This window comes from Chlorocebus sabaeus, chromosome 6, assembly GCF_047675955.1.
Source record: "Chlorocebus sabaeus isolate Y175 chromosome 6, mChlSab1.0.hap1, whole genome shotgun sequence".
Taxonomy (NCBI): domain Eukaryota; kingdom Metazoa; phylum Chordata; class Mammalia; order Primates; family Cercopithecidae; genus Chlorocebus; species Chlorocebus sabaeus.
Genome location: NC_132909.1, coordinates 44987370 through 45012461, shown reverse-complemented (window position 1 = coordinate 45012461; position 25092 = coordinate 44987370). Strand labels below are relative to the sequence as shown.

The 25092-nt window shown below is 54.6% G+C and overlaps 2 protein-coding genes and 1 long non-coding RNA gene across 5 annotated transcripts in view; 2 read left to right on the top strand and 1 right to left on the bottom strand.

Annotated features, from left to right (window-relative positions):
- The window catches only part of KCNN1 (potassium calcium-activated channel subfamily N member 1), a 32469-nt gene extending 22855 nt beyond the window's left edge, over positions 1 to 9614 (top strand). The window contains exons 7-9 of one of the 2 annotated variants that reach the window (XR_012093232.1): positions 247 to 349; positions 4092 to 4161; positions 9056 to 9155. Coding sequence is in view for 1 of the 2 variants with exons in the window: in XM_037992506.2 (XP_037848434.2) it covers positions 247 to 374; positions 4092 to 4161; positions 9056 to 9310 (453 nt within the window). In the remaining variant the exon portion in view is untranslated. Of the gene's footprint in view, positions 1 to 246; positions 375 to 4091; positions 4162 to 9055 lie in introns of both variants that reach the window. The other variant, XM_037992506.2, reaches the window with a different exon arrangement.
- LOC140711895 (uncharacterized) lies at positions 342 to 9060 on the bottom strand. Its single transcript, XR_012093233.1, has 3 exons — positions 8956 to 9060; positions 2171 to 2290; positions 342 to 1007 (listed from the first exon to the last, which is right to left on the bottom strand). It is a non-coding gene; the product is annotated as an uncharacterized lncRNA (long non-coding RNA).
- A 2226-nt stretch (positions 9615 to 11840) lies between the features above and the next one.
- ARRDC2 (arrestin domain containing 2) lies at positions 11841 to 24358 on the top strand. Of its 2 annotated transcripts, none has more exons than XM_007995756.3 (8): positions 11841 to 12532; positions 18665 to 18731; positions 18925 to 19072; positions 19538 to 19640; positions 19729 to 19985; positions 20142 to 20304; positions 20521 to 20678; positions 23187 to 24358. In XM_007995756.3, exons 1-8 carry the CDS (start codon positions 12274 to 12276, stop codon positions 23238 to 23240), a joined length of 1209 nt encoding a protein of 402 aa, XP_007993947.3. In that variant the 5' UTR covers positions 11841 to 12273; the 3' UTR covers positions 23241 to 24358. The 2 variants fall into 2 exon arrangements, with proteins under 2 accessions (XP_007993947.3, XP_007993946.3); XM_007995755.3 differs by lacking the exon at positions 11841 to 12532 and adding an exon at positions 16191 to 18553.
- The last annotated feature ends 734 nt before the right edge of the window (positions 24359 to 25092 follow it).

Below are 25092 nucleotides of genomic sequence, written 5' to 3'. Positions count from 1 at the left end.
AATACCATAAAAAACATTTGCACGTTTGCAGAGAAGCGGCCTGGCCCATCGTGAGTGATGTGTGTTAGGTATACACACATTGCACAGACGTTGCTGTGCAAGCATGGCCCTGCCTTATAGCCCAGGGACCCTGAGAGGCATTTCCAGAAGTTTGTAGAGGTTTCTGGAAGATTCTAGACATTTCTGCAGCCTTTTGGAATTTCATGCCAACCCTGAGGCATGAAATTGTTCTTTTTCTGGCCCCAGGTAAAAAACGCCGCTGCTAACGTTCTCAGGGAGACGTGGCTCATCTACAAACACACCAGGCTGGTGAAGAAGCCAGACCAAGCCCGGGTTCGGAAACACCAGCGTAAGTTCCTCCAAGCCATCCATCAGTAAGTCCAGCACCTTTCCAGCTCACGTTTCTGTGTCCACATGGCGCGGAGGCAGCCCTCGCAGCTCAGTGTGGCCTCTTCACAGCTCCCTGCCAGGGATGGGTGGTCAGTTGGTTGGGGCCTGTATCTTCTGAGCTGGGTGGATGGGAGGATCTTCAGAGGGAGGCAGATTATGGGTTCTGCTAAGTCATGGACACTACTCAGTAAGTGGCAGGATGTATATTTTATTCTCTGGAATAACCAGGATGATTCTAACCCTTTAGACTTTGAAGAGATTTCCTCTTTTTGCTTTGTCTGCCAGGAAGCTCATAATTAAATCCGTGGTCTGATCCATGGGATCATGTGGGGTAACTAGAAATGAATTGGGCCAGGTGTGGTGACTCATGCCTGTAATTCCAGCACTTCGGGAAGCTGGAAGATCGCTTGAGTCCAGGAGTTCAGCACCATCCTTGGCAATACAGGGAGACCCCATCTCTACAAAAACTAATAACTTAGCTAGGTGTGGTTGTGTGCCTCTGTGGTCCCAGCTACTCAGGAGGCTGAGGTCGGAGGATCACTTCTTGAGTCTGCAGGGTCAAGGCTGCAGTGAGCCATGGTTGTGCCACTGCACTCAGCCAGGTTACAGAGTGAGACCTTGTCTCAAAAAAAAAAAAAAAAAAAAAAAAAAAAAGAGAAAGAAAAGAAAAGAAAGGAAGAAAGAAATTAAGAAATTGCTTGATTTCCTGTGTTGCTTCTTTGCCCTGAGAATTATTTAATAAAGTAACTCTAAATCCTTAGCTGCTCATCGAAGTCACCAGGGGGCTTTTTAAAAATCCCAAGAGCCGGCCGGGCGCGGTGGCTCAAGCCTGTAATCCCAGCACTTTGGGAGGCCGAGACGGGCGGATCACGAGGTCAGGAGATCAAGACCATCCTGGCTAACCTGGTGAAACCCCGTCTCTACTAAAAAATACAAAAATCTAGCCGGGCGAGGTGGCGGGCGCCTGTAGTCCCAGCTACTCGGGAGGCTGAGGCAGGAGAATGGCGTAAACCCGGGAGGCGGAGCTTGCAGTGAGCTGAGATCCGGCCACTGCACTCCAGCCTGGGCGACAGAGCGAGACTCCCCCTCAAAAAAAAAAAAAAAAAATCCCAAGAGCCACATCACATCAATTACTTAGTAGAGTCTGGGTTGCAGCCTGGAATTACATTTAAATTCCTCAAATGGCTGCTTGGTTGGGCATGGTGGCTCACGCTTTTAATCCCTGCACTTTGGGAGGCCAAGGAGGGAAGACTGATTAAGGCCAAGATTTGGAAACCAGCCTGGGCGACATAGTGAGACCCCACTCTATGTAAAAATTAAAAAATAAACCTGGGCGTGGTGACTTGCACCTTGTAATCCCAGCACTTTGGGAGGCTGAGCCAGGAGGATCGCTTGAGGCCAGGAGTTTGCAACCAGCCTGGGCAACAAAGTGAGACCCCGTCTCTACAAAAATAAAAAAATTAGCCCAGTGTGGTGGCACGTGTCTGTGGTCCCAGCTACCCAGGAGGCTGAGGTGGGAGGGTAACTTGAGCCCAGAAGGTCAAGGTTGCAGTGAGCTGTGATTGCGCTATTGCACTCCAGCCTGGGCCACAGAACAAGACCTTGCCTTAAAAATATATATATGGCTGGGCGCAGTGGCTCACACCTGTAATCCCAGCACTTTGGGAGGCCAAGGCAGGTGGATCACCTGATGTCAGGAGTTCGAGACCAGCCTGGCCAACATGGCGAAAGCTTGTCTCTACTAAAAATATAAAAATTAGCCCAGCATGGTGGCACACACCTGTAGTCCCAGCTACTCGGGAGGCTGAGGCAGGAGAATCGCTTGAACCCAGGAGACGGAGGTTGCAGTGAGCTGAGATCACACCACTGCACTCCAGCCTGGGCGACAGAGTCTCAAATACTAAAAAATAAAATATATTACAATACGTAAATAAACAAAATTTCCTCAGGTGACTCCAATATGCAGCCAGTCAGCAAATTTTTTCTGTAAAGGGCCAGATGGTAAATCTTTTAGGTTTTATGAGCCAGTTTCGTTCCACTCTTCAACTCTCTGCTATTGAGGCAGGGAAGCAGTGAGGATAACCTGGTGTGGCCATGTTCCAAAGAAACCTTATTTTCCAAGATAGGCGGCCAGCTAGATTTGACCCACAGGCCATAATATGCTGATGACGATGCTGTCCACTAGAATATCATGTGAACAACTATATAATTTTAAATTTGCTAACAGCCACATTAGAAAAAAGTACAAAAGGCCGGCACGATGGCTCACGCCTGTATCCCAGCACTTTGGGTGGCCGAGATGGGCGGATCATTTGAGGTCAGGAGTTCAAGACCTACCTGACCAACATGGTTAAACCCTATCTCTACTAAAAATACCAAATAATTAGCCAGGCCTGGCGGCACATGCCTGTAGTCCCAACTACTTGGGAGGCCGAGGCAGGAGAATCACATGAACCCGGGAAGCTGAGGTTGCAGTGAGCCAAGATCACGCTGAGACAGTCCCCTGGACTGGCTTAGGTACAGAAGGGATGGCCAGCGGCCACGGTGGCTCACACCTGTAATCCTTTGGGAGGCTGAGACGGGTGGATCACCTGAGGTCAGGAGTTCGAGACCAGCCTGACCAACATGGTGAAACTCCATCTCTACTAAAAATGCAAAAATTAACCGGGTGTGCTGGTGAGCACCTGTAATCCCAGCTACTCATGAGGCTGAGCAAGGAGAATCGCTTGAACCGGGGAAGCGGAGGTTGCAGTGAGCTGAGATCGTGCGATCTCACCACTGCACTCCCGCCTGGGTGACAGAGTGAGACTCTGTCTCAAAAAAAACAAAGGGGTGACCAAAAGGGGCAAGGGCATACACTAACCAACTCCCCCTGTGGCCAGCTGTCCAGAGACCAGGGTCACCAGTGCCAACACCAACACCAAGTAGCAAGTGTGGGTTCAAATCCTGCTGGGGTGCGGGGGGCAGTGGCTTTACCCCTCTGAGCCTCAGTTTCCCCCCAGCAGATGGCGTGGGCATAGTTTTCTGAATGAAACACCACCTCCGGGACAGGAGAGAGGACAGGCGTGTCCCTGAGGGGCTGGCACAGAACCCTCAGAGGCTGGGCACTTCCCCAGAGCAAGGGCAGCCCCTCGGCCATCTGGGAACCCTGCGCAGGGCCCTGGGGTGGCACCCCCGGGAGTTGGGCAGGGTTGGGTGCATGCCGCACAACTGTGCTGAGGTTAAAATTGCCTTGTGATTTTTCTCCTGCTCTGCCTGGTCCTGCCAGGGCTCAGAAGTAAGTCTTCTCCCAGGGGCTTGGTGGGGCTGGAAAATCGGGGGTGCATGGTGGTCACAGACAGGGGCACACCTGGGGTGTGCCAACCCCAGCCTCAGAGGCAGGCAGGGTTCACATCTGCCCCATGGATCGGTGCAGGCTTCACCTTGGTCTGGGATCCAACGTCCTGGGGTCCCGAGTTGGGCTGGAGACAGGACCAGCCAATGGGTGGTGTGGGCGGTGGCCAGGCTGACTCCTGGCCCTGCCGCACCCGCTGTGTGCTGGGAGGGAATAGACCACAGGGAATCGGCCGCCCAGCTCCCACCTTATCCTCTGATGCATGTCCCATAGGTGACCCCAGGTGGATGCATGAAAGTCCCTGCCCCCACTGCAGCCTCCATGGGAACCTGCCTAACCCCCTCTCCCCAACCCTGTGTCCCCACAGGCTCCGGAGTGTGAAGATCGAGCAAGGGAAGCTGAACGACCAGGCTAACACGCTTACCGACCTGGCCAAGGTGAGTGGGTTGGGGCAGGGTGGGCCGGACAGGGCAGGTGGGACCCTGGAGCAGATGGGATGGGGCTCAGCTCCTGCCAGAGGAGGGCACAAGGACCCACAGCGGGCTGAGTGCAGTGGCAGGCAGATCTCTTGAGCTCAGGAGTTTGAGACCAGCCTGGGCAACATGGTGAAACCCCGTCTCTACAAAAAAATACAAAAATTAGCCAGGCGTGGTGGCGGGCGCCTTTAATCCCAGCTACTTGGGGGCTGAGCGGGGAGAATCGCTTGAACTGGGGAGGTTGAGGCTGCAGTAAGCCAAGATGGCACCGCTGCACTCCAGCCTGGGTGACAGAGTGACCCCCTGTCTCAAAAAAATGATAATAATTTTTTAAATAATAAATTTAAAAAGAGTATATAGTTAGGGGCTAAGTGGAGGAAGAGGCATTTCTAGATTTAGGCATACTACCTCAATTCAAGCTCTGAAATTGAAGAGAAAAAAATTCCTTTGCTGTGGGTATAAATTCAAATGATAGCCTTGGGAGAAAGCTTATTTGTACAGCAATTAAATATCTGTTAGGAAATTTAAATTGATTGCAAGAGAAATTGGGGCCAGGTGCCATGGATCCTGCCTGTAATCCCTGTACTTTGGGAGGCTGAAGCAGGCAGATCACTTGAGCCCAAGAGGTTGAGACTAGCCTGGGCAACATAGAGAGACCCCGTCTGTACAAAAAGAATAAAAAAATAAACTAGGCATGGTGGTGAGTGCCTGTAGTCCCAGCTATTAGGGAGGCTGAGGTGGGAGAATCACTTAAGCCCAGGAGGTCAAGGCTGCTGTTGCACTCTAGCTTGGGCAACAGAGCGAGACCCTATCTCAAAACAAAAAAAAAGCAAGAAAGAAATCAGTTTGTGTTATACATGGATCTGTGTGTTGATTCTAATATCAAATCATTTCCCACTTTTTTTTTTTTTTAGCTTTATTTATTTTTTGAGACAGAGTCTTGCTCTGTCGCCCAGGCTGGAGTGCAGTGGTATGATCTTGGCTCACTGCAACTTCCGCCTCCTGGGTTCAAGCAATTCTCGTGCCTCAGCCTCCAGAGTAGTTGGAACTACAGGCATGGACCAGCATTCCCAGCTAATTTTTGTACTTTTAGTAGAGACGGGGTTTCACCATGTTGGCCAGACTGGTCTCGAACTCCTGACCTTAAGTGATCCGCCCACCTCGGCCTCCCAAAGTGTTGGGATTACAGGCGTGGGCCACCGTCCCCAGTCCATTTCCTGCTTTTTGAATTCTTCCACTGGAAGATGTGTTATTGGACCAGCTGCAATTAATCAAGTGCTTGAGATCTTTGCAACACTGATTTGAATTCCCTCCTGACCAATGACATAGTTTCAGAAAATAGCTTTTGCTTAGTGGCTACATCCCCTGATCTACCAGTCAGCCTGAGGCTGATTTCATGTTATCTTTAGAAAATGTTAAGTCCCATTTCTATTTTATTTCTTGTCCCCAGTGCATTTTGGACTCACTTCCCCCATCACTAGGAAGAGAATGCAATCTAGCTTAATATTAACCTACAATAAATTTAATTTGGAAGGGAAATTTTTTTTTTTTTTTTTTTTGAGACAGAGTCTTGCTCTGTGGTACAGGCTGGAGTGCAGTGGTGAGATCACGGTTCACCACAGCCTCAACTTCCTCAGGCTCAAGCAATCTTCCCACCTCATCTTCCCAAGTAGCTGGGACTACAGGTGCACACCACCAGGTCCTGCTAATTTTTGTATTTTTTGTAGAGATGGGGTTTCACCATGTTGCCCAGGCTGGTCTCAAACTCCCGAGCTCAAGTGATCCTTCCGCCTTGGCCTCCCAAAGTGCTGGGATTACAGGCATGAGCCACCACGCCCGGAAAATAATCTTACAGAGAGAAAGACATATTCTAGACCCCTGAAGATATACAGTTAACTCTCGAACAACATCAGGGTTATGGGGTGCTGACCCCTAAAAAGTCAAATATTCCCATATAACTTCTTTTATTCTTTTTGAGACAGAGTCTCACTCTATTGCCCAGGCTGGAGTGCAGAGGTGCGATCTCAGCTCACTGCAGCCTCTACCTCCTGGGTTCAAGGTATTCTCCTGCCTCAGCCTGCTGAGTAGCTAGGATTACAGGTGCATGCCACCACACCTAGCTAATTTTTTTTTTTTTTTTTTTTTTTTTTTTTGAGACAGAGTCTCACTCTGTCGCCCAGGCTGGAGTGCAGTGATGCAATCTTCGCTCCCTGCAAGCTCTGCCTCCCGGGTTCAAGTCATTCTCCTGCCTCAGCCTCCTGAATAGCTGGGACTACAGGCACCTGCCACCATGCCCGGCTAATTTTGTGTATTTTTGGTAGAGACAGGGTTTCACTGTGTTAGCCAGGATGGTCTCGATCTCCTGACCTCATGATCCACCCACCTCAGCCTCCCAAAGTGCTGGGATTACAGGTGTGAGCCACCGCGCGCGGCCTAAGTTTTGTATTTTCAGTAGAGATGGGGTTTCACCATGTTGGCCAGGCTGGTCTCGAACTCCTGACCTCAAGCAATCCACCTGCCTTGGCCTTCCAAAGTGCTGGGATTACAGGCATAAGCTACTGTGCCCAGCCTCATATAACCTTTGATGCTCTCTCATCCCAAATTGAACTACTGATAGCCTACCATTGACCGAAAGCCTTATTGATAAACAGTTGATTCACATGTATTTTGAATATATATTATATACTGTATTCTTACAATAAGGTATGGTAGAGAAAGGAAAATACTAAGAAAATCAGGCCAGGTGCAGTGGCTCATGCCTGTAATCCTAGCACTTTGGGAGGTTGAAGAAGGAGGATCACTTGAGCTCAGGAATTCAAGACCAGCCTGGGCAACATGGCAAAACTCCATCTCTACAAAAAAAAAAAAAAATACAAAAAGTAGCAGGAGACTGAGGCAGGAGAATTGCTTGAGCCCGGGGTTCAAGGCTGCAGTGAGCTGTGATTGCACCACCGCACTCCAGCCTGGGAGATAGAGCAAGACTCTGTATCTAAAAAATAAAATTTTATGGCTGGGTGCGGTGGCTCATCCCTATAATCCCAGCACTTTGGGAGGCTGAGGGGGGCGGATCACCTGAGGTCAGGAGTTTGAGGCCAGCCTGGCCAACATGGTGAAACTCTGTCTCCACTAAAAATACAAAAATTAGCCGGGCATGGTAGCGGGCGCCTGTAATCTCAGCTACTCAGGAGGCTGAGGCAGGAAAATCGCTTGAACCCAGGAGGTGGAGGTTGCAGTGAGCCAAGATCATGCCTCTGCACTCCAGCCTAGAAGACAAGAACGAGACTCCGTCTCAAAAATAAAAATAAAAATAACAATTTTAAACCTCAGAAAAGGCTAAAAAGAACCACCCGAAGGTTGGACGCTGCTCTGGCCTCCAGGTGTCACCCTCTGGCCCTAGGGACTGTGGTGCCTGAGAGAGGCCAAGGTGAGGTCAGTGGTGCTAGGAGGGGCGTCCCCCACGAGATGTCTGCACTCGGAGCGGGGTCTGCCTTGCAGTGATGGAGGGAAAAGGGTAGGGGGCACAGTGGGGGAAGCTGGGAGGAAGAGGCTGGGGGTGAGAGGACAGAGGAGCTGGGGTGGGCACCTCTCTGTCCTGTCTTCCTTCCACCACTACCTCCATCCTCCCGTGGAGGCCGCCGCCACCAGGTGGCAAACCGGTGTCCTCACCCAGCTGCGCTCAGAGCCGTGGAGTGATGGTCTAGTGCCACCTGGTGGCCAGAGTGGCATCTGCACCCAGGGCTGTCCCTGTCTGGCCGGCCTCCCCTGCCCACAGTGGGACAGCGCCAGAACTGGGCAGTGGAGGTGGTGGGGACGCCCCACTGGCTGCTGTAACAGTAATTGTGGCGGTTGTGTTCCCAGTCTGTGATTGTGTCAGATTCTCAAGGCAGTCACCTTACTCATCAGAGCCCTGTCCCCTCCCCAGCCTAATGGGAGGGGTGGCAGTTCACGACCCAACGGGGCTCCCCCTCCTCTTCCTCTTAGGTGGCCATGTCCCCAAGCTCCTGCTGTTCCCCAGCCTGGAGAAACATCAGCCCAAAACAACATCCCCCAGGTCTGTGGGTACCACTTGAGCACCGCCTCTGGCTGTGTGTGCCCTGTGGCCACTGGACCCCCCCATGGCAGCTCTGGCCATGTGCTCCCCACCCCAAGACCTCATTAGGCCTTTCCCAGGCCTGCCAGCCCTGAGCTTGGCTTTCTTTTCTTTTTTTTTTTCTTTCTTTCTTTCTTTTTTTTTTGAGACAGACTTTCTTTTTCGTCACTCAGGCTCACTGCAGCCTCCACCTCCTGGGTTAAAGCGATTCTCCTACCTCAGCCTCCCGAGTAGCTGGGATTACAGGTGCCCACCACCACGGCCTGGCTAAATTTTGTATTTTTAGTAGCGACAGGGTTTCACCATGTTGACCAAACTGATCTCAAACTCTTGACCTCAGGCGATTCGCCCGCCTCGGCCTCCCAAAGTGCTGGGATTACAGGCATGAGCCACCACGCCCGGCTGAGCTTGGCATTGAAGACCTGTCTTTTAGGCTGGGCGCCTCCCGGGAAGAGGAGGTTGTAGTGAGCCAAGATTGGGCCACTGCACTCCAGCGTGGGTGACAGAAGGAGACTCTGTCTCAAAGAAAAAAAAAAAAAGGAGAAGACCAGTCTCTCCCCTCATCCATTCTCTAATCCTTCCCTGGGCCCAGCAAGGGACCTCTGGGGCTGGGGGTGTCCTCCCAGCCACCCCTCACATGGGCCCCATTAGCAGCCGCCACCCACCTGGAGCATGTGAGCTGTCCCTCTGTGTCATTGTCGTGGTATCGTCCTTCTCTCTCTCACTCAGCGGCACCTCTCTCCTGCCCCTCTCTGTCTCCGGCAGACCCAGAGCGTCATGTATGACCTTGTATCGGAGTTGCACGCTCAGCACGAGGAGCTGGAGGCTCGTCTGGCCACGCTGGAAAGCCGCCTGGATGCGCTGGGTGCCTCTCTGCAGGCCCTGCCCGGCCTCATCGCCCAAGCCATACGCCCGCCCCCACCGCCCCTGCCTCCCCGGCCCGGCCCCGGCCCCCAAGACCAGGCAGCCCGGAGCTCCCCCTGCCGGTGGACGCCCGTGGCCCCCTCGGACTGCGGGTGACGGCCCTGCCCGCCACCAGACCCCTAAATCTTGGCCATCGTGTGGCCGCCACCTCCGGGAAGCCTTGTACAGTGGCACCTCTTGGAGTTCAAGAAGCCGACGCTGAGTCAGGCTGAGTGGACTGAGGCCTGCCCCGCCCAGACTGCCCGGGCAGAGGGCAGGGCTGGACCATGGGTGAGGGCAGGGGAGCCCGGAGCTTCCTCTGGTCACCTGGTCCCCCGACTCTCCCCAGGCCCCCGGCGGGCATGGAGCAGCCCCGGGAGGGGTCCGTGCTGGTTCTGAATAAAGCAGGACCCGCCTAGTGGCTGCCTGTGTGCGTGGCTGGGAGGCACTGGTGATGTCCCAGGAGGTAGAACCCCAGCCCCGGGTACCAAGATAAATATGGGAATCAAAACACCTGTTCCCATCACTGGCCTAGCCTAGAACCTTAGCCTAGAAGCCCCCTCTCCCTCTGGGCTGAAGCTCAGTGAAGGACAACTCTCTAGGGACACCTGTGCCAGCCCCACCTGGCGCTGATAATGTGATCCCTCAGAGGGCGTGGCCCAGCCCTGGCCAGAAGCATCTCTCCCTTCAACCAGCCTCGCTGATGGACACCCACTGTGTGCCCGGCCTCAGCAGAGCCCATGGGGGAGGTGACCTGGGTGAGGAAGGTCTTTTGGGTTTTTGTGAGATTTGTATTGAGTACCTGCTGCCTACAGAGAATGTGATGATGTCAATTACCACACTGATTCCTCATCAGAGCTTGATCATGGTGGAATGAGGGGAAACTGAGGCCCAGAGAGGTGAATCTACCTGCCTGGGACCACACAGCGAGGAGGGATGGTGCCAGATTCGAGCTGGAAATCCCCTAGGCCAAAGTAAAGAACCGGACTGGCTGGGCGAGGTGGCTCACACCTGTAATACCAGCACTTTGGGAGGATAAGGCGGGCGGATCACCTAAAGTCAGTTCAAGACCAGCCTGGGCAACATAGTGAAACCCTGTCTCTTCTAAAATTTTAAAAATTAGCTGGGTGTGGTGGTGCACACCTGTAATCCCAGCTACTCGGGAGGCTGAGGCAGGAGAATCGCTTGAACCCGGGAGGTGGAGGTTGCAGTGAGAAAAAAAAAAAAAAGAACCTGGACTTGGTGAAAGGGACTCCATGGAGGAGCCATGGGGACGGCAGGAGGAGGGGGTATTTGGTGACATCCAGGGGTCAGAGAGACCCTTCAGGGGAGGGTTCCAGACACAAGTAGAATCAGAAAGGTCCCTGGAGGACGTGGGCTTGGGTGCTGGGAGCAGCAGGCACTTACTTGACAGATGCTGAGCCCTGGGTGGGACAGGGAGGCCTGGCTCCTGGGGAGACCATGCTGTGCCCAGCCAAGGAGCCCCAGGTCCTGGCAGCCTCTGATAAGACCATCCATCGCCTGGCTCAACGAGATAACTAGGCCATTGCTGGTGCATGAATGACCAGCTTGGGCCCAAGCACAAGAAGGGTATGAGGAGTGCTGGTCAGACCAGGGTTCGAGTCCTGACTCTGCCACTGCTGGGTGACTCTGGGCAGTGGCTGCCCCTCTGGGGCCTCTGTTGTTTCATCTGTAAAATGAGGGTGACAGTCTATTTAACCAGAACTCCCTAAAAAGGGCCAGGCAACTGGTAGGTGCCCAATAAATGCTCCTTCCCGCCTGAGGGATCACATCGGAGTCTTTGGCAGGACTCATCCTTTATACCCTGTTGTCTGGCTGGGGAAACTAAGGCCTGAGAAGGAAGGGGGCCGTCTTTCAGGGTGAGAACCCAGGGTTCAGTTAAGGAACATCCGTGGGTGTACCTTCCGAGCCCAGTGGTAGCTCCCAGGTCTGATGGCAGAGGCACAGTCAACCCATAGTAGTTTAAAAAAAAAAAAAAAAAGAAAAACACCAAAGCCATAAAGTTGTAAACAGGCCGGGCGTGGTAGCTCACGCCTGTAATCCCAGTACTTTGGGAGGCTGAGGTGGGAGGATCAGTTGAAGTTAGGAGTTGGAGACCAGCTGGCCAACATGATGAAACCCCGTCTTTACTAAAAACACAAAAATTAGCTGGGTGTGGTGGTACACGCCTGTCGTCCCAGGTACTCGGGAGGCTGAGGCAGGAGAATTGCTTGAACCAGGGAGGTGGAGATTGCGGTGAGCCGGGATCACCCTACTGCGCCCCAGCCTGGGCAGAGCAAGACTCTGCCTCAAAAAAAAAAAAAAAAAAAGAGAGAGAAAGAGAAAAGTAAACAAGGCAAGAAAGAAAGAGAGAGAGAGAAAGAAAGAAAAGAAGGAAAAAGAAGAAAGAAAGGAAAGAAAGAAGAAAGAGAGAGAAAAAGAAAGAAAAAGAAAAAGAAAGAAAGAAAGAGAAAGGAAAGAAAGAGAAAAGTAAACAAGGCCAGAGGTGGCTAGGGGACTCTGAGGAAATGGCATTTGGGCGTGGGCGGGATGGGTGGGAGAACGGATCTGGCAGCGGAACAGCGCAGTGCGGAGGCGAAGAGGGCTACTCGAGGTGGATTTTGTTTGGGGGACAGCCATGAAGTGACAATGACGGGGAGGCTGAGGCAGTGCTGGGTTCGGGGCGGGGGCGAATTAGACCATAGGGAGGGCTGAGCTCTGCGGCCGCCTTGGTGCCTCCCCAGCCACCTCCGCCCCTGCCTGCCTCTTAATTCAACAGCACCCACCCTACAAAAACAGGGCCCGCCCAGCTCCGAGGATGGCAAAGTTAACAGCGCGGGCACGCGGGCGGCCCGTCCCCGGCGGCCCGCGCGCGTCACAGGGGCGGATGCAGAGGACCAGGAAGTTCGCCGACGACGCGCCCGCCCTGGGGCACCGGCGCCGGCCCAGGTTCGCCGGGGGCGCCCGGAGGAAGCTCGGGGGACGCGACGGGGGAGCGCGCAGACCCCGAGGATCTGCAGGCGCGCCCCGGCCGTGCGCCTCCTCGCCGCGTGTCCAGGCCGTGTCCACCGCTGCGCGCCATGCGCCCTGGGGGCGTGCGCAGCTTCGCGCTGGAGCTGGCGCGGGGCCCGGGCGGCGCCTACCGCGGCGGGGAGCGGCTGTGCGGCCGGGTGCTGCTGGAGGCGGCGGCGCCGCTGCGGGTGCGAGCGCTCGAGGTGAAGGCGCGCGGTGGGGCGGCCACCCACTGGCTGGAGGGTCGCAGCGTGGGTGTCAACGCCTTATCCAGCGACTACGCGGCCGCCGAGACCTACCTGCGGCGTCGGCAGCTGCTGCTCCGAGGTGAGACACTCGTCGCGCCGGCCCCACAGCAGCCGGGACCCCCTCGGCCGGGACCCTCTTCGGGGCCGGAAGCCTCTCAACTTAGAACCTCTGCGGTCGGGTGATCCTTTTCAAGGAGCGGGAACCCCCTTCCCGGGGTCCTGACCCTCCCACAGGTCAGGAGTTGAAGACTAGCCTGGGCGACATGGCGACACCCGGTATCTCCAAAAACTACAAAAATTAGCCAGGCGTAGTGGCGCGCGCCTGGAGTCCCAGCTACAGGCTAAAGTGGGAAGATCGCTTGAGCCTGGGAGGTAGAGGTTGTAATGGGCTGAGATCGCACCACTGCACTCCAGCCTGGACACCCACCCCGCCCTGGTCAGGACCCCCACTAACCGGGAACGTCTACCCAGGGTCTGGGCGTTCCCTTCTCTGGAGTCAGACGCCCTCGACTTAGAGGCTGTGCGGTGGGGAGACCCCTTTCAAAGCAGGGGGACCCTCCTATTAGAGTTCAGGGAACCCCTGGGAAGTGGAGTGGGAGATCTCCCTGGTGGACCCCAGGGTCCCTGTTGATCCCAGGCCTGGAGTCCCTGATTCTCAAAGAAGGCCCCCCAACTCGTGTTACCCAGGGCCCCACCTCAGTTTACCCCACAGGGTCTGCAGCGCTGAGTTCTTCCCTGGGGTAGGGTTGGGGGTCTAGTGGTATTTCCCGGTGAGGAGGTGGAAATGCATCCCAGAGGGGAAGAGATGAAGTGGGGTCACATTCTCCTGGGAGTCTGGGTCTTGGGCAGGTCTCTACTCTTCCCCGAACCTCAGTCTTTCTCGCACCCCAAGCGTCCCTAGGATACACAGCTGGTTACCAGTGAGCCAGGGGCCACAGAAGGAGGCAGTCCATACCCTCACCCCCTACTGTGTGGCTATGGGAGGGCATCATCCTCTCTGGGCTGCCCTGGCTATTCCTCCGGGCCAAGCCAGACCTCACTATATCCGTCTGTAAAATGGGCCAGGAGGGAGGCAGACCAGATTCCCGACAGCCCCACTTTTTCCCAGCACTGCGGGCAATAGAAGCTTTCAGCATGCAAGAGCCACAGGTGCGGGGGACCCTTCCCTCCCCAGCAGTGGAAACAGAGGAGCAAGTGCGGTGGGGCGGGGCAGGAAGGAGCCCAGGAGGCACTTCCCTTCCCTGGCAACTCGGAGAACTATTTGGGGCCGCTTTCACCTGAAGGCTGCCTGGACACTCAACGGCGACTTCCTTAAAACGCTGGAGAGGCAGCCTGGTGCGGTGGCTCATGCCTGTAATCCCAGCACTGTGGGAGACCGAGGAGGGCAGATCACCTGAGGTCAGGAGTTTGAGACCAGCCTGGCCAACATGGTGAAACTTTGTCTCCATTAAAAATACAAAAATTAGCCGGGCGTGTTGGTGGGATCCTGTAATCTCAGCTAGTAAGACAGAAGAATTGTCTGAACCCGGCAGGTGGGCAGAGGTTGCAGTGAGCTGAGATGGCACCACTACACTCCAGCCTCCGTGACAGAGCAAAACTGTGTCTGAAAAACAAAAAAAAACAAAAAACACTGGAGATGCGAGCCTGGTGGGCCTGCCTGCCTGTGGTTCCAGCTACTACAGAGGCCGAAGCAGAACGATCGCTTGAGCCCAGAAGTTCGAGGCCAGCCTGGGCAACATAGCGAGACCTCCCACCCCCCGCCCCATTTTTGTTTCTGTTTGTTTTTGTTTTCGAGACAGGGTCTTACTCTGTTGCTCAGGCTGGAGTGGAGTACTGCGATCTTGGCTCACTGCAACCTCTGCCTCCTGGGTTCAAGTGATTCTACAACCTCAGCCTCCTGAGTAGCTGTGACTACAGATACTCGCCACCACACCCAGCTAACTTTTGTTTGTTTGTTTGTTTGTTTTTTTTTTGAGACAGAGTCTCACTGTCACCCAGGCTAGAGTGCATTGGCACTGGCGCAATCTCGGCTCACTGCAACCTCTGCCTCCTGGGTTCCAGTGATTCTCCTGCCTCAGCCTCCTGAGTAGCTGGGATTATAGGTGCCCGCCAACATGCTGGCTAATTTTTGTATTTTTGGTAGAGACGGGTTTCACCATGTTGGCCAGGCTGGTCACGAACTCCTGACCTCAGGTGATCCACACGCCTTGGCCTTCCAAAGTGCTTGGCTTACAGGCATGAGCCACCGTGCCGGCCCCCATCTCTTAAAATACATAAAAATCGGCCAGGTGCAGTGGCTCACGCCTGTAATCCCAGTACTTTGGGAGGCCAAGGCGGGAGGATCATCTGAGGTCAGGAGTTCAAGACCAGCCTGGCCAACATGGTGAAGCCCCGTCTCTACTAAAAATACAAAAATTAGACAGGCTATTTTTTTTTTCTTTTTTTTGAGGCAGAATTTAGCTCTTGTTGCCCAGGCTGGAGTACAATGGCGTGATCTCAGCTCACTGCAACCTCTGCCTCCCAGGTTCAAGTGATTCTTCTGCCTCAGCCTCCCAAGTAGCTGGGATTACAGGCATGCGCCACCACACCCAACTAATTTTGTATTTTTTTATTTTATTTTTTTTTTTGAGATGGAGCCTCCCTCTGTCGCCCAGGCTGGAGTGCAGTGGCGCGATCTCCGCTTACTGCAAGCTCCGCCGCCTCCCGGGTTCACGCCATTCTCCTGCCTCAGCCTCCCAAGTAGCTGGGACTACAGGCGCCCGCCACCACACGTGGCTAATATATTTTTTTTTTTTTTTGTATTTTCAGTGGAGACCGGGTATCACCGTGTTCGTCAGGATGGTCTCGATCTCCTGACCTCGTAATCCGCCCGCCTCGGCCTCCCAAAGTGTTGGAATTACAGGCGTGAGCCACCGCGCCCGGCCAATTTTGTATTTTTAGTAGAGACAGGGTGTCTCCATGTTGGTCAGGCTGAATTTGAACTCCCGACCTCAGGTGATCTGCCTGCCTTGGCCTCTCAAAGTTCTGGGATTACAGGCATGAGCCACCTCGCCTGACCAATTTAAATTTAAAAATTTTAATAAAAATTTAATTTAAAAATTAGCTTGGGAGGCTGAGGCGGGTGGATCACGAGGTCAGGAGATCGAGACCATCCTGGCTAACACGGTGAAACCCCGTCTCTACTAAAAATACAAAAAATGGGCCGGGCGCGGTGGCTCAAGCCTGTAATCCCAGCACTTTGGGAGGCCGAGACGGGTGGATCACGAGGTCAGGAGATCGAGACCATCCTGGCTAACACGGTGAAACCCCGTCTCTACTAAAAAATACAAAAAACTAGCCGGGCGAGGTGGCGGGCGCCTGTAGTCCCAGCTACTCGGGAGACTGAGGCAGGAGAATGGCGTGAACCCGGGAGGCGGAGCTTGCAGTGAGCCGAGATCCGGTCACTGCACTCCAGCCCGGGCGACAGAGCAAGACTCCGTCTCAAAAAAAAAAAAAAATACAAAAAATTAGCCGGGCGAGGTGGCGGACGCCTGTAGTCCCAGCTACTCGGAGGCTGAGGCAGGAGAATGGCGTGAACCCGGGAGGTGGAGCTTGCAGTGAGCCGAGATCAAGCCACTGCATTCCAGCCTGGGTGACAAAGCAAGACTCCGTCTCAAAAAAAAAAAAAAAAAAAAAAAAAAATTAGCCCAGCTACTCAGGGGGCTAAGGCAGGAGAATCTATGGAACCCAGGAGGTGGAGGTTGCAGTGAGCCGAGATGGTGCCATGCACTACAGCCTGGGTGTCAGTGTGAAACCCTGTCTCAAAAAAAAAAAAAAAATTAAATTAAAATTTTGGCTGGGTGCAGTGGCTCACATCTGTAATCCCAGCACTTTGGGAGGCTCTGGTGGGCAGATGGCTTGAGCTCAAGAGTTCAAGACCAGCCTGGGCAACATGGTGAAACCCCATCTCTTCAAAAAATACAAAAATTAGCCGGGTGTGGTGGCGCGCACCTGTAATCCCAGCTACTCTGGAGGCTGAGGTGGAAGGATCGCTTCCTTCCACCTGAGGTGGAAGGGAGGCAGAGGTTGCAGTGAACCAAGATCGTGCCACTGCACTCCAGCCTGGGCGACACAGTGAGATCCTGTCTCGATAAATAAATAAATAAATAAATAAATAAATAAATAAATAAATTGTTAAACATTTAAGGAAAAAAACAGTGACACTGGAGGCCAGTGGAGCTGCTGTGTGACCCCGGGCAGTGCCCCGCCCCTCTCTGGGCCTCTGGGGTCCATCTGTGAAATGAATTGAGGGAGGCGCTGGCTCAGTAGTCCCTTCAGGGTAACGTCATCCCGCTTCTCCTCCCGGACTTAACGGCCTACTGTCTCCCTTCTAGTATCCACTGAAACCTGGCCTAAGGTCCCAGACCTTCCTTTCAACTCCAAAGACCCATCCTCCCAGGCAGCCTTCCAGGCTGATCACTGTGCCTCCAACCCCTTCGTTCCTGTTCTGACCCCCGTCACGGACTGCGGGTGACCGTGTTTGTTTATGACCGCCCCCTCCACACACACACACCTCACTGAGGTGGTGGAAGTCTCGTGGTCTCCTGAACCGAGCTCAGAGGCGGACAGTCAGGGCAGGGGATGGGTTCAGCAGCAGCGCATTCCGCTGCCACGAGAGGGCGCCCGCGTCCCGCAGACGACGCAGAGGCAACTCCCGCTGGAGAAACTCCAAGCGACTTTTCTTTGGGGAAACTAAAGCCCAGAGAGGTGTCACGTAGTCCCGAAACCACACCGCAGCCGTGGACCTGGGGGTGCCCGAGCGTCCCCTGCATTCAGCTCTGTGAAGGGAAGGGGGCTGAGGATGACTGGAGCAAGCACAAGGGCTGCGGGGAAGGTAGGGTTTGCCAGAGGGTGAAAATTGGGAAAGGAACATCAGGTCGTAGGTACCGCTCCTGGGCGAATGCGCCGAGGCGCGACCGGGTGACGGTATGACGGTATGTCAGGAGCAGGTTGATCACCCGGGAGCGAGGCTCTTGGAGGAGTCCGGCTGGGGCTGCACGATGATCCATGCACAACTTTCTGAGGTGGGGACTGATTTTTATTTTCTCCCGGCTCTACAGAGGTGGAAACTGAGGCTCCAGGAGGTTGTCATTTGCCCAGAGCCACCAGCTGAAAGGGACTTGAATCAGGGAAGGGGTGCAGCAGGCACCAGCGGGGAGGGCAGTCCCACTCACGTCTTCCACTTCTCCCTTTGCATAGCGGGGGGAAAAAGCCTGGAACAGTCATAGGCTCTAGGGCCCTCAACTGGGGCGAGAGCCCCCCGCCCCAAATCGGGCTGGACATGCCTCGAGTCACGTCTACGAGTGGCGGCTGGTGAGCGATTAAGCCGAGAGGCTGAAAGCTCTGCTAGGTGACCTCAGGCCTGGGCCCTGCCTCTGGAACTCTTTTTCCCTCTTTGCTCCCGGGGTCCGCGAGAGACCAGCTTTGGCCGCCTCAGGGCTTCAGTTTCTCCCCGGGGTCCGTGAGGGAGTGGGGCAGCGTGGGGCAGCCGGCGGTGAGCAGGGGCGTTTGTTATTTTGCTCCACGCTAGGGCAGAGCCACGCCCCTTGTCGCGCTATTGGTGGAGTCCCTTCAGGGGGCGGGGGAGAGACGGTGACCCCGCCCCCCGCCCTGCCGTATAAAAGCGGCGCCGACGCACGGCGCGGGGATTTTCTGCTCGGGCTGGTGAGCGCGCCTGCGCGTTGAGGGCGATTTTGCGTTCTGAGGCTGCAGCGTCGGCACCTTGAGCTGCCGGTTCACGGGTTCGAGGCCAGGTTCCGCGTGTCGTGGGTTCGCACCCCGGACGCGATGCTATTCGACAAGGTGAAAGCGTTCTCGGTGCAACTGGACGGTGCAACCGCGGGCGCCGAGCCCGTGTTCAGCGGCGGCCAGGCCGTGGCGGGCCGGGTGCTGCTGGAGCTGGCAAGCGCCGTGCGCGTGGGTGCCCTGAGGCTGCGTGCGCGGGGCCGCGCCCATGTGCACTGGACCGAGTCGCGCAGCGCCGGCTCGAGCACGGCTTACACGCAGAGCTACAGTGAGCGCGTGGAGGTCGTGAGCCACCGTGCCACGCTCCTGGCGCCAGGTACGGATGGGCACTGGTTGTGTGCCAGCCACCACCTGGATGGCGGTACCTTTGTCAGCCCTGGGACGCCAACGCAAGCACTCAGTCGCCTCCTTTTGCTTCTACCTGCAGATACTGGGGAGACCACCACGCTGCCTCCTGGGCGCCATGAGTTCCTGTTCAGCTTCCAGCTGCCCCCGTAAGTCCTCTGAGGTGCAGGGTTGCCCTAAGCCTGCAGCCCCTTCCAGATTTGTACCTCCAATACTGGATATCTGGGCACCTCTGAGCCCCAAGACCCTCCCCCTGGGAGGCCCCTAGAGTGTCTGTGTCTCCTTCTCCCTGCCTGTGTGTCTCTGTATCTTGCCCCCTGAAGTCCCATCCCTCCACCCCAGGAACCTGGTGACATCCTTCGAGGGCAAACATGGTAGTGTCCGCTACTGTATCAAGGCAACCCTGCACCGGCCCTGGGTCCCAGCACGCCGGGCAAGGAAGGTGTTCACTGTCATCGAGCCTGTGGATATCAACACGCCAGCCCTGCTGGTGAGTGGCCACCCTTGGCGGGGTAGGATGGGAGTATAGTGGAAGGGACCTGGCTGCTAGGTGACACCAGTCGATAAGATGGAGGTCATAGGTGGGCCCTGGCAGGGAGGGAGGCAGGTGTGGGAATGCGTGTGGAATCCACTGCTATCTGCACCCATTTGCCGTGTGACTCTGGGCAAGTGTCTTGCCCTCTCTGAGCCTCAGGTGCCTCGTCTGTGAAACAGACCAGAGCTAGGGCTTACCAAGAGCGAATTACACACCAAACACTTGGCTTGTACATTTCATTTCTGGCTTTATAAGATGGGTTGTGTCCCTGGCTCTATTTAACAGATAGTTCCTGGATTGTTAAAAAGACACCAAGCCCTGCCCAAAGTCCTCCCTCAGCTGGGGGTGGTTTGGAAGCTCCACAGCGACTGTGGTTTGCACAAAGTGACTCATCCACGTCACTTTCCTCTACACCGACAGGCACCTCAAGCGGGGGCTCGGGAAAAGGTTGCCCGATCCTGGTACTGTAACCGTGGCCTCGTCTCTCTTTCGGCCAAGATCGACCGGAAGGGCTACACCCCAGGTAGCAGGCGGACGGGACTGGGTCGGGACGGGAGCTGGTGTCGGGGCTGCAGGAGGGGAAACTGAGTCCCCACTGCTCCTCGCTGCAGGAGAGGTCATCCCTGTCTTTGCCGAGATCGACAACAGCTCCACCCGTCCTGTGCTGCCTCGGGCAGCCGTGGTGCAGACACAGACGTTCATGGCCCGAGGCGCCCGAAAGCAGAAACGGGCGGTGGTGGCCAGCCTCGCAGGAGAGCCGGTGGGCCCCGGGCAGCGGGCGCTGTGGCAGGGCCGGGCACTGCGGATCCCCCCAGTAGGTCCTTCCATCCTGCACTGCCGTGTCCTGCATGTGGACTATGCACTCAAGGTAGGGCACCCTGCTGGCCCTGGGGGACAGCGACCACATTCACCTTGTATTCCCTCAGACCGGGGGAAGCTGAGGCCTCAGTCTCCCCAGGCATAGGAGGGAGGTGGGAGTCGGGGAGGTTGCCTGGGGACCCTCCCTCATGGATCCTTCCTCCAGGTCTGTGTGGATATCCCGGGAACGTCCAAGCTGCTGCTGGAGCTGCCACTGGTGATCGGTACCATTCCCTTGCACCCTTTTGGCAGCCGTTCTTCCAGCGTGGGCAGCCACGCCAGCTTCCTGCTGGACTGGAGGCTGGGGGCCTTGCCGGAGCGGCCTGAGGGTAAGCTCCCACCCTGCTTGCGTGCAGAGGGCGGGTGGATACAGGGAGAGGTGGACGCCGGGTCAACTCTCTCACCACGAGTCCCCCCGGAATCCCAACCAAAGGACACACACAGCCTGGCAGCCCCAGAGCTGGCACAAGCCAGCTCCTGGCCCCTGGTCCCTTGGAGGAGGGCTCTCTCTTGCTAAACTCACCCGCCCTGTCTCTCACTTCCAGCTCCTCCTGAGTACTCGGAGGTGGTAGCCGACACTGAGGTGGCAGCCTTGGGACAGAGCCCCTTCCCACTCCCGCAGGACCCCGAAATGAGCCTTGAAGGTCCATTCTTCGCCTACATCCAAGAGTTCCGCTACCGCCCACCACCCCTGTACTCTGAGGTGAGCTCAGGGGTCGGAGAACCACCCACGCCTCTCTGGGCCCTGGGAGGCTCGGGGTGGCAAACATAGTAGATGGGTTTGTTTTTTGTTTTTTTAGACAGGCTCTTGCTCTGTCACCCAGGCTGTAGTGCAGTGGCATAATCATAGCTCACTGCACCCTCAACCTCCTGGGCTCAAGCAATCCTCTTGCCTCAGCCTCTTTGAGTAGCTGGGACTACAGGCGCACGCCGCCACATCCTGCATTTGTGTTTTGTTTTATTTTGCTTTGCTTTTTGAGATGGAGTTTCACTCTTGTCACCCAGGCTGAAGTGCAATGGTGCGATCTCGGCTCACTTCAACCTCTGCATCCCTGGTACAAGCGATTCTCCTGCCTCAGCCTCCTGAGTAGCTGGGATGACAGGTGTTAGCCACCAGCCCAGCTAATTTTCGTATTTTTAGTAGAGACAGGGTTTCACCATATTGGTCAGGCTGGTCTCGAACTCCTGACCTCAGGTTATCACCTGCCTTAGCATCCCAAAGTGCTGGGATTATATGCATGAGCCACCACGCCCAGTCAATTTTTCCATTTTTTGTAGAAATGGGGTCTCACTCTGTTGCCCAAGCTGGTCTTGAACTCCTGGGCTCAAGTGAACTCCTGAACTCCTCCCACCTTGGCCTCCCCAAAGTGTTGGGATTACAGGCGTCAGCCACTGCACCCAGTTGGCAGTGGATTTTAATTGTTGACAGAATTTCTATACATACAGTCGGCTTTCTGCATTAGCTGGTTTGGAATCTGCAGATTCAACCAAACATGGGTCAGAGACATTTGAAAAATAAATACATACATGGATAATACAGATTAAAAATATGATAGGCTGGGTGCAGGGGCTCACGCCTGTAATCCCAGCACTTTGAGAAGCCAAGATGGGAGGACTGCTTGAGGCCAGGAGTATAAGACCAACCTGGGTACCAGAGCAATACCCCCATCTCTACTGCAAATAATACAAAATTACCCAGGCGTGGTGGAGCCCACCTATGGTCGGGAGGCTGCGGCAGGAGGATCGCTTGAGCCCAGGAGTTTGAGGCTACAGTGAGCAATGATTGTGCTACTACACACTCCAGTCTGGGAGACAAAACAAGACCTCATCTCAGTGCTACTACTAATAGTAATAATGCAGCATAACAGTGATTAAATAGCATTTATATTGTGTGTGTGTGTGTGTGTGTGTGTATATATATATATATATATTTTTTTTTTTTTTTTTTTTTTTGAGATGGAGTCTTGATATGTCACCCAGGCTGGAGTGCAGTGGCACAATCTTGGCTCACTGCAACCTCCACCTCCCGGATTCAAGCAATTTTCCCTGTCTTAGCCTGCCGAGTAGCTGGAATTACAGGCGTCCACCACCATGCCCGGCTAATTTTTGTATTTTTTAGTAGAGACAATTTTGTATTTTTTAGTTTTGCCATGTTGATCAGCCTGGTCTTGAACTCCTGACCTCAGGTGATCTGCCTGCCTTGGCCTCCCAGAATGCTAGGATTACAGGTGTGAGCCACCACACCTGGTCATAAAATATTATAGGTAATCTACAAGAGATTTAAAGTACACGGGAGGGCTGGACACTGGTTTATGCCTGTAATCCCATCACTTTGGGAGGCTGAGGTGAGCAGATCACTTGAGGTCAGAAGTTTGAGACCAGCCTGGCCAACATGGCAAAACCAGGTCTCTACCAAAAATACAAAAATTAGCCAGGCGTGGTAGCATCCACCTGTGATCCTAGCTACTCAGGAGGCTGAGGCGGGAGAATCGCTTGAACCCAAGAGGTAGAGGTTGCAGTGAGCTGAGATCATGCCACTGCATTCCAGCCTGGGTGACAGAGCGAGACTCTGTCTTGAAAAATAAAATGAGACCGGGTGTGGTGGCTCACACCTGTAATCCCAGCACTTTGGGAGGCCGAGATGGGCCGATCACGAAGTCAGGAGATTGAGACCGTCCTGGCGAACATGGTGAAACCCTGTTTCTACTGAAAATACAAAAAAATTAGCTGGGCGTGGTGGCGGGCGCCTGTAGTCCCAGCTTCTAGGGAGGCTGAGGCAGGAGAATGGCGTGAACCCAGGAGGCAGCAGAGCTTTCAGTGAGCGGAGATCGTGCCACTGCACTCTAGCCTGGGCGACAGAGCGAGACTCCGTCTCAAAAAAAAAAAAAAAAAAAAAAAGAAATAAAAATAAAGTACACAGGAGGATGGGCTTAGACTATCTGCAAATATTATGCCATTTTATATCAGAGACCTGAGTATCTGTGGATTTTGGTATCCACGGGGTTCCTGGAACCAATCCCCTGTGAATACCAAGGGACAGTATACGCTCCACTCCAAAACCCTCCTTGCACCCCGTCTGCCCTAGACACCACCTCCGGATCGCCTCTTCCCTGGTCAAGGGTGGGAGTTGGGAGATGGCTGGATGGGGAGGGGTATTTCTGAATTTCTGTTTCCAGTGTCCTCTCAGGCTTAATGGTAACATTTCTCTCAGGAGGATCCAAACCCACCCTCAGGGGCCATGAGGCCGCGCTGCATGACTTGCTGAACGGCACAGGGACCCCGTGAGGAACAAGGATGCACACCGGCTTTCAGCCATCGTGACTGTGGGGAGCGGCTGGACCAAGGGCTGACCTCCCCGACTGCATTTAAGCTGGAAAACCACGTCTCAGAGTGAGGCGGGGCCTCTCGGATATCACATGGGACAGAGGAAGAGCCCAGCCGGAGTCTGACTTATCTGAACCGCCACTGTCCTTGTGAGGCGTGGAATGTCCAGCGCAGTATCCCAGGGACTGTTTAATAACCTGTCTTCCCAGCCTGTCGGCAGTGCTGGAGTCCACCAGGAGCCTTCAGTCTGGGAGAAACAGAGCCAGACATAGACAATTCCAGCATCACGAAACCAGAAGAAGAGACCTGCAGCTGTGAGAATCCAGACAGGAAGCAGAGATGGCATCCTTGTGGAAAGGGCATTTTAGCTGAGGCTTTGGAGTACACACAGGAGCTCAGCAGGCAGACGAATGAGGAAGAAAAGTCAGAGACGGTCAGAGCTGAGTGACGTTTGGAATCCACCCCGTTTATTGTAGAACTGGGGGTTCGGAGGGCAGGTGCCTCAAAGTTGAGGCCACACAGTGAGGTCCGGTGGGCGAAAGGACCCAGGAACGAGGTGTTCAGGAAAGCAGGTTGTCAGAGCTATGTGGGGTCTGTGGGTGGCAGGGGCAGCCGCTCCAGCCTTTGAAGACTTTGAAAGCCAGAGATTCCTGGAGCAGGCTTGGACTTCCTGGGAGCTCCTCCAGGTACCCAGGAGCATCAGAGCTGCCTGGGTGTTCCATGGCCCAGGGAACCCAGGTTCAGGGTAGGACAGGCAAGACCAGATACCTAACGTGCAAAGTGAAAACACTGGGGTCCCCGTTAAATGATGAAGAATTACGTCATACCTGGGGACAGAGGTCAGCCTAAGGTGACAGCCAGGGACTACTGTGCTTCCCGGAGGCTCCTTGTGTCCTGGAGGAGAAGAGCACTCGAGGGGGCCGCTGGACAAGCTCCCAACTGCAGGGTGCCAGCGCTGGCTGGGGCAGGGCCCTGACCTGGGACTCAGCATTTCTGATATGCCTTAAGAAATCATTGTTTTGTACAATTTTTTTTTAAAGTAAATGTGTGGAGAAAGAATCCGGGCTTCTTGGTTTATTTTCCGCCCCCGTCCGGCTGCTGAGGGAACTGGGACTGCCATTCCTGGTCACTATCTTGGAGACTAAATTCCTGGCCAAGGAAAGCGGAGGGGCCCATGATTCAGAAGGGGAGACTGAGGCCCAGGACTGGGAGGGGGTTGGCCCAAGGACACATGAGGAGGCTGAGCTGGGGTGGGAGCCAAGCCCTGGGCCCCTTACCTGCACTCCCTGTGGGAGTCTCAGAGGCTGGTGGAGGCTGAACAGTAGAAGCCAAGCAGAGAACTCCTCTATCCTCAGAGAGTGGCGGGCTGGGGCTGGGAGGAGCCGCTTGAGTACAGGAACAACCTGTTACCTGAGTCTAGGTTTGGTTTTTGTAGGTTTTTTTTTTTTTTTTTTTGGTGGTGGTTTTTTGTTTTTAGAGGGAGTCTTGCTGTGTCGCCCAGGCTGGAGTGCAGTGGTATGATCTCAGCTCACTGCAACCTCTGCCTGCTGGGTTCAAGCGATTCTCCTGCCTCAGCCTCCCAAGTAGCTGGGATTACGGGTGCCTGCCACCATACTTGACTAATTTTTGAAGTTTTAGTAGAGACGGGGTTTCTTTTTTTCTTTTTTTTTTTTTTTAAGACAGAGTTTCATTGTGTCACCAGGCTGGAGTGCAATGGCTTGGTGTCGGCTCACTGCAACCTCCACCTCCCAGGTTCAAACTATTCTGTTTCAGCCTCGAAAGTAGCTGGAATT

What these genes read in the sequence shown, in the direction of transcription:
- ARRDC2 (XM_007995755.3), top strand. Translation starts at nt 18,280, where the DNA reads ATGCTATTCGACAAGGTGAAAGCGTTCTCGGTGCAACTGGACGGTGCA. An exon ending in TCAACACGCCAGCCCTGCTG is followed by an intron (nt 19,073 to 19,537) that starts GTGAGTGGCCAC and finishes CTACACCGACAG; the next exon opens with GCACCTCAAGCGGGGGCTCG. An exon ending in ATGTGGACTATGCACTCAAG is followed by an intron (nt 19,986 to 20,141) that starts GTAGGGCACCCT and finishes TCCTTCCTCCAG; the next exon opens with GTCTGTGTGGATATCCCGGG.